General features: G+C 38.9%; 1 protein-coding gene and 1 long non-coding RNA gene across 2 annotated transcripts in view; both read right to left on the bottom strand.

Annotated features, from left to right (window-relative positions):
* The window catches only part of slc5a10 (solute carrier family 5 member 10), a 38,652-nt gene that overhangs the window by 6,017 nt on the left and 19,933 nt on the right, over positions 1-12,702 (bottom strand). Inside the window, exons 10-12 of the mRNA XM_023286806.3 lie at positions 11,026-11,133; positions 10,278-10,428; positions 9,997-10,165 (exon numbers count right to left, since the gene is read on the bottom strand). Coding sequence (XP_023142574.3) covers positions 9,997-10,165; positions 10,278-10,428; positions 11,026-11,133 — 428 coding nt within the window. The remainder of the gene's footprint in view (positions 1-9,996; positions 10,166-10,277; positions 10,429-11,025; positions 11,134-12,702) is intronic.
* On the bottom strand, positions 6,952-8,309 carry LOC129348670 (uncharacterized). Its single transcript, XR_008601292.1, has 2 exons — positions 7,291-8,309; positions 6,952-7,176 (listed from the first exon to the last, which is right to left on the bottom strand). It is a non-coding gene; the product is annotated as an uncharacterized LOC129348670 (long non-coding RNA).

Raw genomic sequence — 12,702 nt, 5'->3', positions numbered from 1 at the left:
TATAGTTTTTGAAAACTTTGAACATTTTTTGCTCTGGGCACACAGAAAAGTGATTTCTTCATCGGACTAATTCCCGACCTGAAGCAGCTCAGGGTTTATGCTTGGGTGTGTTCGGCTCGTAAGTTTCCCACCGTGATGATCTGTCACCATCATGTCACTTCTCACTTACTGTGAGTGAACACACGTGCAGCAACACAAATAACTCTCCGTCTACGCTCCAGCAAAGAATGTGATCTGTGCAGTTCGACTTCACATGCATGAAGAAAATAATCAGATTGTTACAGCACACAGAGTAAACATACTTTCTCTCATGTCATTGTGATAGATAGATAGATAGATAGATAGATAGATAGATAGATAGATAGATAGATAGATAGATAGATAGATAGATAGATAGATAGATTTTATGAGTGATATTTGCTGCTTTTATGACTGCACACATCATGCTAACGTGTAAGCAAGTCTGTATTGATTGCACTCTGCAGCCAGACTACTTAGCATGTGACTCATGTGTCCTTTGACCCTGTGAGTCAATAACGTTCAGATTATTACTGCGATATGCTGCCAGTTCATCTGATCAAATAAAAAGCTTAGACCTTTTTGTGTAACACCACTATGAACCCTTCTCATTAACCTTTTTATAGGTCTAGAAGAAGCAGATGGCTGTGACATTCAGCATTGGGTTTGGTTTTTGGCATGTCTGTACACGGTTGGATTTAAACTGTGACAAGACACTGAGGTCATCTAAAAATTGTGTTTCAACCCTGTTTCAGTGACAGTGTTTAAATGTGCAGTTCGTCATGCTGCTGATACGAGCCTAAAGAGTCGTCGAGGCACAGCAGAAGTAAATGCTAAAATGCTCACAGGAACATTTTTGACATGCTTGTGTTTAGTAGGTAATGTTGAACTCATTCGCCACGACAGTGCAGGTGCTTCTTGTGCGGATAAAGCAAGGGCATGAACGCCTCTGTGGGTGTTTTGGTACCAGACATTGGCAATAGATCCTTTGGGTTCTGCACTTCGCAGGATGGGGTCTTTGTGGATTGGACTTGTTTATCTCACAAATGTTTGATCTGACTGGGGGAGTTTGGAAGCTCTTGGTCAAGCTTAGGTTGGTCAAATCTTAAACAGATTTTCATATAAAGACTAAAGACTCTATAAAACATAATTTTTGAATTGGAAAACGATTGTTTTTTGTGTTAGAATGTAAAAACGTGGAGATTTTAGTGTGGTTTTTTTTGCATCTGGGCCACTTTAAAGATAAGATAAAGATAAGATAAAGATAAAGTTCTTTATTTCTCCCCACTCCAGGGGAAATTTACATTGTTACAGCAGTTAAACCAGGTACAGATCAAAATACAATGAGCTTAGGTGGGTTAAATCTGAGGTAGATCGCATTTTTGTACCAACACAGTTTTTACTGGTACAAACCCGATCCATGAAGGCCCCATCCAGCAGCCCAGTGGACCTAAGAGAACCACTGCCGATGGGGCTAATGGGAATGTTGTTGTATCATTATTTTATAGCTATAAATCAAAGTTCTGCATTGAAAAACACTGAGTACAACCTGAATGTTAGTACTAAATTTTATCTGGTAGCTGTTACAATAAAAAAGAATACATCCTCTGGGATACATGAATGTCTTGACAAGAATTAATGGCCATCCATTCAGTAGTTGTTTTCATATTTCAGTCTGTGCTGAACTTGCACCCTCAGAGAACAATACTGCCTCATACTACGCCAACATAACTACAAATAATTTTATATGACTGGGATGTCCTTTGACCTGCAAATGATCAAATCAGAGTTTGCTTGGCTGTTGCCATCTCATGTTGTAACCTCAGGTGAGTTCACTGTAAACACAAAGTAGTGAGAGTCAACTAGAGTGGACTCTTTGAAGCTTTTCTGAGTTGCTAAAAGGTCATATTTACATTATAGCACAGGAGAAAACCCTGTTCATTCTGAAAAACCTAAAAAAATTCTCTTTTTCAGTTGTTTGACAGCATGCCAGCAGACACACCCAATACTCGCTCTGTTAAAACAGGGGTTGGATCTTGAATATGCAGCCAACTGGTCTTTACTTGCAGCCAAACAATGTCTCAACACGTGTTGTTGACTTGGAGCTGATAGATGCCCTTCCTACAGCGATGTTCTGTTTAACTTGAAGTCTTTATCTGGTCATAAACACACTTTCACTCACTTTGTTATCAGATAAAGGCAAAGACTTTCTTTTCTTTTAAAGCCAGAGTGCAATATGTTCATGCTGGTTCCTCCACAGGAAGCCATAAACAATACACTTCATCAGATGTGACTAACACACACACTTCACACTTTCTCACACAAAGGAATCCACACCAAGCAGAGAGAGAAAGAGAAAGAGACTGCAGCACAAATCTCGATCCCACGTGAGGCTAATAAAACCATAAAGCAAATACAGTGTAGTGGAAAGGACAAACAAGGCACTGAGGAAAACCTCAAACATCCAGAAAGTTCTGCAGAATTAGCTTGGTCAATTCTGTCCAGAATGGCATAAAACTTTAAATTAAGTTTGGTTATGCTTGAGACAACGCTTACCAATGCTTTTTTGTCTGTTTGTTGAAAAGCAATATTTTGAGTCTTAAAAATATCCCTGTTCAAAGGATCCTTATTATTTATTAAGTACTAATGTAGGGCAGCACTGTGTTGCAGTGATTGTCACCTCACTGCTAGAAGATCCCTGGTGTGGGTCTTTCTGTGTGGAGTTAGCATGTCCAAAGACATGCTGAGGTTACTGATGATTCTAAATTGGTCGTAGGTGTGCGAGTGTGCTTGGTGGGCCCCCATCCCCCCTGCGACCATACTGACAATAAAGCGGTTGGTGTATAGCTATGGAGGACTAAAAGTGCCAAAATTAAATAAATAAATACATCATTAAATAATTAATTAAATATGTCATTAATTAATTAAAATTGGAATTAAATATTTCATTAATTAATTAAAATTGGAATTAAATATGTCATTAATTAATTAAAATTGGAATTAAATACTTAAATGTGTTATTAAATAAATATATCATTAAATAATTAAATATGTCATTAATTAGTTAAAATTGGAATTAAATATGTCATTAATTAATTAAAATTGGAATTAAATACATAAATGTGTTATTAAATATGTCATTAATTTATTAAAATAACAATTATTTTAAGTAAAAAACATATTTCATTATTTCACGATTTAATTAATTATTTCATGGTCCTTGTGTTGCAGTGGATCATGAATTAATTTTATCTGTCAACCTCGCCCGTCAAAGTCCGTGGGCGGGACTAACGTGAATCTAGTCTAATCCACTGCTTTTGTCTGCCTTGAAACCGGAAGTAGAAGTCTTTCTAAACATGGAGGCTGTGTAGAGGGAGAGTCGCTGTGAACTTTCTAGAGAGTTGGTGAGAGATATTTTAGACCTTGCAGAGTATGTGGAAGCAGGACCTGCTGACCGCGAGCATGTAGCGTGTAAAGCAGAGGAATTTATTGACGTTGTTGAAGTTATTTCCGCACTTTCCGACCAAGATGTTGACCGTAGAGTGACTGCAAATTTAGAGGAAGTACTCCGCCGGTTTTCTGGTACCAGGGTGCAACAGGAGCACACACAGGGACCAGGGCGTTTGGCATACCGAGGGAAGTTCTGGAACATCACGTTCTTTGTGGATTACCAGCCTGTCAAATTGCAGCGATGCTCGGAGTGTCGAGCGCTTTTCCTTTAGGACCTACTCGGCGCGGCACGGCTCCGCTCGTCTTTGTTTAGCCGCGATTCCACAAGCATCTACTCGGCACGGTACGGCTCGTCTCATCTTTGTTAGCGAGCGTTTCCATACGGACTAATTTTCAGCACCTTCTCGGCTGAGGTTCCCAGCGAGCTGAGATGAGCCGATAATGTGGCGTTTACATAGTGCAGGCCACTGATTGGACAGGGAGTGACGACACAGAGCAACTTCAGCACGAAAACAAAATCCTGCATTAAAAAAATGACTGTAAACAGCGACGGTGTGCATTGCTCTTCACGAAACTCTCTGTTCTTCATAATTTTAATGTGACAGCCAGACCTGTACCGTGGGTGAATGAAGAGGTCGAGACTTTGTCTTTGGTGGCGGACCAAAGAATACAGAGAGAGCTGGACGGAGAAAGTTTATCAGGAGGTCTCTGAGCGGATGGCCGCTCACATATACAGTAGACTGTATATAAAGAGGACAGAAGCAGTGTAGGGAGAAGCTGAAAAAGCTCAAAAATGACTATCGGTCCACCAAGGACCACAACGGCCGGCGTGGGTCAACCAGGAGGTGTTGGAAGAGGTTTAATGGAAGCTATTTACTGGCACCGCACCGCCAGCAACAGGAGGGAGACTCAGCCGCTGCATTGTTGGAGACGTTCGAGAACGGTGAGTGTTTTGTGACTTCAAGAAACTTATACATCATTTATTCCATTGGTGGCAAGCTTCTTTTAAGCAAACAAGTATTTTTAGAAAGTAACGTCGTTGTCTCCTGGAGCAGACAATAAGATAGCTAGTTAGCCATCGGCGCTAACTCCGTGCTCTGCTTGTATTTCGTGCTGCTGTTTCTAACGTTTAGCTCTCAGAAGCTAATACTTCAGTCAGCATGCCGTGTTTTTCTTGTACTTAGAGTGAGTGTTTATTTCTGTTCAAGAATCCCTTTCCACATGCGAAGCCTACTCCACCTCCGTCGCGGAGCCCCCGGCTGCCCTGTCTCCTCTCCACCACCAGCAGCAGCTCCTCTCCAGCACCAGCTTCGACACCGACCCTGTCAACAGCACCGTCTTATCACCGGTAAGACACGGTAAACAGAGAGCATGGTTGATTTTCGTATTATTATTACTACAGGTGTAAATGCCTGCAAGCATGATCAGAACAACGAGACCAATGACCAAGAATTGAGGCAGGTGTAAATGCAAACTGTGCAGCAGCCAGCTCAGGAACGCCTGATGAAAGCTACATGTAGCTACAGTGACACATAAACAGAACACATGCAGCTGCATTTATTTTCTATTGATTTAACAAGTAAGTCACTCTAATTAATTTACGTTCTGGTGCGGTGTAGTATTGCAACCATTCTTCTTATAGTCACTAGGTAGCTGTGAAACTGAATGAAAATATACATAAAAATGAGAAAACACAGCTCTTCTTAGCAACTCCAAAATGTGCACAGGATGAAATGAAGTTCACACCACGTCGTTTTTGTTTGTGGTGGAGCAGTTACTGCTTGTGCTTTGGTTAAAGCGAAGAGTGCCAGAAGTTTATTAAAGTATCAAAGACATGATCATGATTGAAAATGGATGGACGGGTGGCTAAACACATCACATCATAGCTGTGGAGTCCTTCCAGCTCCTGGGGACTACAATCTCTCAGGACCTCCTGAAAAAGGCTCAGCAGAGGATGTATTTCCTACGACAGCTGAGGAGACATGGCCTGCCACATGAGCTGTTGATCCAGTTCTACACTGCAGTCATACAATCTGTCCTGTGCACCTCTGGATCAACCACACAGCAGGACAGAAACAGACTACAGCCCATAGTACGGACTGCAGAAAACATCATCAGAGACCCCACTCACCCTGGACATTTGGACTACAGTGCCCTGTACACAAAAATCGCCACTACTGTGTTTATAGCAATTACCATTTTGCTAATGTGTTCATACATTCCAGTCTAGCTGTACATTTCTGTTTATATTGTGTTCTATTTTACTACTATTTCTTTTTCCTCCCTGTTCCTCTTTCTATTGTTTATTTTTTATTATTCTCTTCCATATTCCTAGGATGACACCAACAGCCGAAACCAAATTCTGTGTATATTGTGTACTTACTTGGCCATTAAAGCTGACTCTGATCACTTTTCTGTCTTTGGTCTAGGCAAGAGGAAAGGGGGCCACAGAAAATTGGACCTTCCTAGCGTACTTGTGGAGATGCAGACTGAGGAGGAGTGGAGTCATGCCCAGCATGATGAGAACATCTGGTTGCTCCTCAGCGAGGCAAGAGAGAATGAAGCTGGCCCAGAATACTGCCTTCAACCAGTCATTCCTGGGTGTGCTGGGGCAGCTGGGGTAGCTGGGTAGGCAGTGGGCAGCCGGCGAGTGTGAGCGAGTCCACCTCCCATAGACTTGAGATTTACAAGTGCTGGTCATATAATTAGAATATCACGAAAAAGCTTGTCTTTTGGACAACTGTCAGGTCAGTAGTCTTCCCCATGATTGTGTAGCCTACAGAACTAGGCTGAGAGACCATTTAAAGGCCTTTGCAGGTGTTTTGAGTTAATTAGCTGATTAGAGGTGTCTTCAATATTGAACCTTTCTACAATATTCTAATTTTCAGAGATACCAAATTTGAGATTTTTGTTAGTATTCAGGTATAATCATCAAAGTTAAGAGAAATAAACATTTGAAATATATCAGTCTCTGTGTAATGAATGAGTATAATATACAAGTTTCACTTTTTGAATGGAATTACTGAAATAATGAACAACTTTTTTCATGATATTCTAATTATATGACCAGCACCTGTAGTTGTATATAGTTTTACTTTTAGTCCTCCACTGTAGGAGAGGCCCACCACAGTTTGTACTTTGCACATTGTAAATAGTTTTGATTTTGCTGCTGACTAATAAACTATTTTGTGACTTATGTGATTGCATCATAACTTTTCATTTTGTCTGTTAAGACACTGGTAGGAAAAGAGTCAACAGTCTGAACCAAACAATTCTATATTCCCTAATAATGTATTTGTGTTTAATGGGATTTAACATGTTTTAACACAAACTCCTTTATGGTTCATAATTCTGGTGACTGAATTACACCAAAGCAATACTGATTTATCAAACTGGAATTTTCTTAAAACAGCTGTTTTAATGTTTTGGCGTTTAATTTTTTATTTAATCTTGCTAACCTTCACAAACAAACAATAGCATAGACACATCTACAAAAGTTTATTGTCAGAATTGCATTAAAGAAAACAATAGCGGTCCGGGGACAGAAAAACAGAAGTATAACAAGAAGAACAACTTTTAACTTTTGCATGACACGTAGTGCATCAGTGCATCCTGTACATCTCTGCCCTCCTCCTCTACACCTTGTGCCACTGCAGGCTCATGTGCTGCTGCTTCAGGTAAATCCCATGAAGTCTCATCAGAGAGCATCTGAAACACATACACAGCATACATATTTTAATACCTAATAGCGACAAACTGCAGCCATTACAGGGTCGTTCACAGGACTGATACACGATAGCTAGCGAACTAGCATTAGCTTACCCTTATATGTCGTCTCGTTCATATCCTCTTGTCTTCAGCTTGATACTGCTGTATCGCCTCCCAAACTCTCCTGTGTGTCTCCTGAGTGTTTCGACTCGCCGCTCTCAGCTTTCTCCGACTCTTCTGTTACTCTGAATCTGACAGAAAGCCACAGACCGAGCAGCAGGTGTACTATCGCCTCCATGTACATTGTTGCATTGCGTTTGTGTCGCACAAAAATGACGGTAAGGGACTTTCGGGCCACCGTGCTATGACGACTCAACCCACGATGAGGTGGTACTCAATGTAATGGAAAAACAACTAAACCGAGACGAGCCGTGGCGCGCCGAGTAGATGCTAAAGGAAATGCTAAAGGAAAATTTGTCTTGCACCGCATGTATCAACATTTGGGAAAGAGGACCGAGTCTTTAGCGGTTGCTAATAAAGTTTTGTTTTATTGAGTATCCAAACCAACGTAGAGGTGAATAGCGCCACCCAGTGTATCGGAATGTGTTCACAAGCTCTGCGTCAATCCATTATCTGGAATCGATTTGCCTTGACTTGATGTGCAGGGTAACCAATCAGGTGTTAGGATCCGCCCACCGACTTTGACGGGCGAGGTTGACAGATAAAATAAATTCATGATCCACTGCAACGCAAGGACCATGAAATAATTAATTAAATAGTGAAATAATGAAATATGTTTTTTACTTAAAATAATTGTTATTTTAATAAATTAATGACATATTTAATAACACATTTATGTATTTAATTCCAATTTTAATTAATTAATGACATATTTAATGCCAATTTTAATTAATTAATGACATATTTAATGCCAATTTTAATTAATTAATGACATATTTAATTATTTAATGATATATTTATTTAATAACACATTTAAGTATTTAATTCCAATTTTAATTAATTAATGACATATTTAATTCCAATTTTAATTAATTAATGAAATATTTAATTCCAATTTTAATTAATTAATGACATATTTAATTAATTATTTAATGATGTATTTATTTATTTAATTTTGGCACTTTTAGTCCTCCATATATAGCTAATTGATGGACGGAAGTACTACTGTAATTACATGCTTGTTTCTTATTAATTGCTGCAATGGGTAGTAGTTGATAAATTAATTTGTTCAATGACAGAATCTGATAATTGACCTTAAAATTCTGTTGTCATTTGTTCAGTAAAAACGCCAGAAACTCACTGGTTCCAGCTTCCCAGATGTCAGAAAGTCCTTCTTTTCTCTCACTGTAATTTACTACATTTAGGTTTTAGTCAAAATGAACAATTTGAGGATGTTCCTTTGGCCTTTTTCACTATTTTCATTCCATATACAAACCTATTATTGAATTAGTAGGAAAAATGGAATTAAGTGGTGGTTGCAACTGTACACATACAGTACATACATGCTGTGCAAAAGTATTTGCCCCCCTTCTAATTTTGCATATTTTTCACACTTAAATGCTCCAGATCATCAAACTAGTATTAATTGAATATTAGACAGAGAAAATGCACAAAACACAAAATGCAGCTTTTAAATTATGATTTAGTGAAGATTTACTGAAAACCTATACCACCCCTGTACCTCATCAGTGCAATAACTGATACCTCATCCTCTTGTATATAATCTTCTACATGATATTTAGAAGAAAAAAAAAATCATCTGTATATAATGTTTTTTCTGCAATTTTTGCACTGTGTTTCTTTTTCTTATCTATTCCTGCACTTCCTTTATACTTTTTCTTTGGAGCTGCTGTAACGGTGAACTTTCCCCACTGTGGGATCAATAAAGTTTATCCTTATTCTTATCCTTATCCTTAAATAAGTAATGACCCTACTGAACTGAATAACTGGGTGGCCCCTTGGCAGCAACAACTGCAATTAAATGTTTGTTCCAGCTTGTGATCAGTCTTTTTACATCACAATGGAGGAATTCTAGTCCACTCCTCTCTGCAGAATAGTTTTAATTTAGCCACTTTAGATTGTTTTCCAGCATGAACTGTCCTTTTAAGGTCTTATCTCAGCATTTCAATTGGATTCAGGTCCAGACTTTGACTCGGCCACTCCAGAACCTCAATTTTGTTCTTTTTGAGCCACTCAGAGGTGGACTTGCTTGTGTGTTTTGGGTCATTGTCTTGCTGCGTAAACCATTTGTGTTGAGCTTTAGGTCATGAACTGATGGTGGATTTTCTCCAGGAGGATTTTCTGATAGAGAGCAGAATTCATGGCTCCATCAGTGATGACAAGTCATCCAGGTCCTCCAACCATCACACTACCACCTCCATGTTTCACTGCTGGTATCATGTTCTTCTTAGAACCTGGCATCATGTGCTGCTTTTTGAGACCCTTAACTACTTCTCAAGGTTCTATTTAGTGATGTTTAGATTCAATAAGCCTGACAGTAATCATATGTGAGTGTGGATGGTGAAACTAAACCCAACTCCTGAATGAATTAGGCCATTTGGTAGATTGGTAGCTAAGGGGGTGATTGCTTTTTCAGATAGGGCAAGATGGACTGGTCAGCATTTTTACTTCACAAACTACATTTAGTTTTTTCTTGGATTATCTTAGTCTTACATTAAATTATCTGACACATTTATATGCGACAAATATGCAAACAAGATGTCTGTAGGAGGGCAAATACTTTTGCACGCCACTGTTTTTTTGTGTGGAAGACTCTCTGTGCATGTGTTTGTATGTTACCTGTTCGTTGGTCCTCTTCCAGAAGACTGCCAGAGTGAAGACAGCAGTGACGGGTGGAGCCAGGTAGCTCGTCACCGACTGGATGTAAACGTACAGCTGGCCACTGTTGGCCGACTGAAGGATGGGGATCCATACCACGCTCACCACCACCAGGATCACAGTCACGATCCTGGAACAAACACAAGCAGCATGGCTTCATCTTTCACTTTCTCTACACACAAATGTCTGTTTTCTTTATTCAGTCTGTTGTTAAGCACCGTCAGATGTTAAGAGTGTCACACCTGCCGACCAGCAGCAGCTCCCTCTCTGTGGCTCGCGGTCGGTGCTTCTTCCAGATGTCCATAGTGAAAAGTGTGGAGCTACTGTTAAAGATGGAGGTCAGCGAGGACATCAGAGCGGCCATCATCACAGCTATCATGAGTCCACGCAAACCTAAAACACACATATGGATTCACAGGTGTGTGATCCCAGAGGAAAATCTTCCTGTTCAAAGTTTGCTTCTCTATAGCTCAGGAGACAAAATTGTGATACTTATTTTAGTTTTGATTTTGTTTCATATGATTCTCATATTGTTTTCCTAAAATTCAAAAGGAGATATAGATGAGAAAAGAGGAGAACAATGAGCAACAGTGGTCTAATAAATTTGTTACGCATATATATTGTATATATACAATGTATAATACTTGTATAAAATTTAGCTCATATACAGTTCACATGCAGCTCAACTGAGAAATAATGGAGCCATTAGTCGAATGATCTCCTTTAAATCCCAAGTTTGACTCCTGTTGCTAATTGTTCTGCTCCTTTCTCATCTATATCTCCTGCTGAATTTTAGGAGAAAAATAAGAGAATCACATTAGACAAAATCAAAGCTAAAACAAACCTAAAATGAGAATCACAATTTTGTCTTCTAAGCTAAAGAGGAGCAAACTTTGAGCAGTAAGATTTTCCGCTGGGCTGCTGAAAACTTATCAAAGTCTTTGACACATTTACAAATTTAAAACAAGTAGGATAAAGCCATATTCTCACCGCTTGGCATGAGTTCAATGACTAGTTTGGGGAAAGCGATGTTGGAGCATCCCACCTCAGCTCCACACACTCGAACACACTCATCTGGATCCACACACCCGACCGAGTCTGAAACATGAAGAACGGAAGATGAAACTAAATATTCTTCTCATCCAGAATTCATGTTGCTTTGTTCCAGTTTCTACTCAAACGGTGGGCAGGTTTACATTTATTTGCAAGTCTGTTAGACAACAACACACTGGAAACACACTTCTGTCCACAATGGCAGCTTTTAAAAGCAATTTCAGGTCCTTAATGAGGAAGAAAATCTGTGCAGAACTCATATTGCATTTTGCAATATTTAATCCAAAAACTGGAACCTGTACAAGTATAATTACCCAAAAACCTACTGAATTCCTTATTATCATTAGCATAATATCCTATTTAAATAAATTTTTGAGCATATATGTGTTGAATGGATAAAGGTCAATGGATTATTGCGTTCTCTTTTTGACAGTACTGTCACGAGACTTGGAAAAAAATGAGAAATCTTCATTAATTTTATGCTAAAGCACAACAAATAGCACATCAGCAGCATCCACTGCAGTAATGCTGCATGCAGTGACCTCTGAGTTGTAATCACATCACATTTAAGTGACTTATTTTCAGAGTAATCTAATGTTCAGTGGTCTGTGAGGTGACTATAAGTGGACTCACAACGAGGGTGACTCCTCCGTTTGTTCATCGAGGCAACAATAAATCATGTTAATCCTAAAATATATTAACCACGATCCAGACATCCATTTATTTATTTATCAGATCTGTCAGTAACACATCACTGACCAACCATAAAGCAGCTCGGTTTAATGGGAATAAACGAGATTGGAAGGAAAGAACACTAATCCCTGAACTATAAAACTGTTATCAGATGTGCTCACAAGATAGTAATTTTATTTTCTACAAATAGAGCAGCAGCCAAATTAAACTTTTATCTCCACTTCAGCAAACAGCTCAATTAAATATCTTCAGTTTTATACTATACAGTGTTTTTACAAGAGCAGTATGTACTTTTTGGTGGAAATATTATTTTTCTATTTGTGGTTTAATTCGGTGTTTTTTTTTGTTTGGTTGTTTTATAATCGTCATAGCTCCTGCCACAGAAAAATTTCCCTTTAGGGCCAGTAAAGTATGTCTCATTTTAATTTATCTTATCCACACTTATTACTCAATAAGCTGAGTATCTGTACTATATATGAGTAAGTATTTGCCTCCCTACAGAAATCTTGTATTTTTGCATTTTTCTCACACTTAAATGTTTCAGATCATCAAACTAATATAAATATTTATTGAATATTAGACTGAGATAATCCATAAAACACATAATACAGTTTTATAAAGATTCCCTGAAAACCCATATGTGAAAAGAAATTGCCCCCCTGAACCTAACAACTGGTTGGTCTCTTGTCAGTAACAACTGCAGTTAAATGTTTGTTCCAGCTTGTGATCAGTCTTTTACATCACCATGGAGGAATTGTGGTCCACTCTTCTCTACAGAATAGTTTTAATTCAGTCACATTAGATGGTTTTCCAGCATGAACTGTCCTTTCAGGGTCTTGTCAAAGAATCTCAGTTAGATTCAAGTCCAGACTTTGACTCGGCCACTCCAGAACCTTCACTTAGTTCTTTTGAGCCACTCAG

The sequence above is a fragment of the Amphiprion ocellaris genome, chromosome 4 (genome assembly GCF_022539595.1).
Source record: "Amphiprion ocellaris isolate individual 3 ecotype Okinawa chromosome 4, ASM2253959v1, whole genome shotgun sequence".
NCBI lineage: Eukaryota > Metazoa > Chordata > Actinopteri > Pomacentridae > Amphiprion > Amphiprion ocellaris.
Note: the sequence above shows the minus strand (reverse complement) of the source record. Positions and strands in the feature narration are given on the sequence as shown.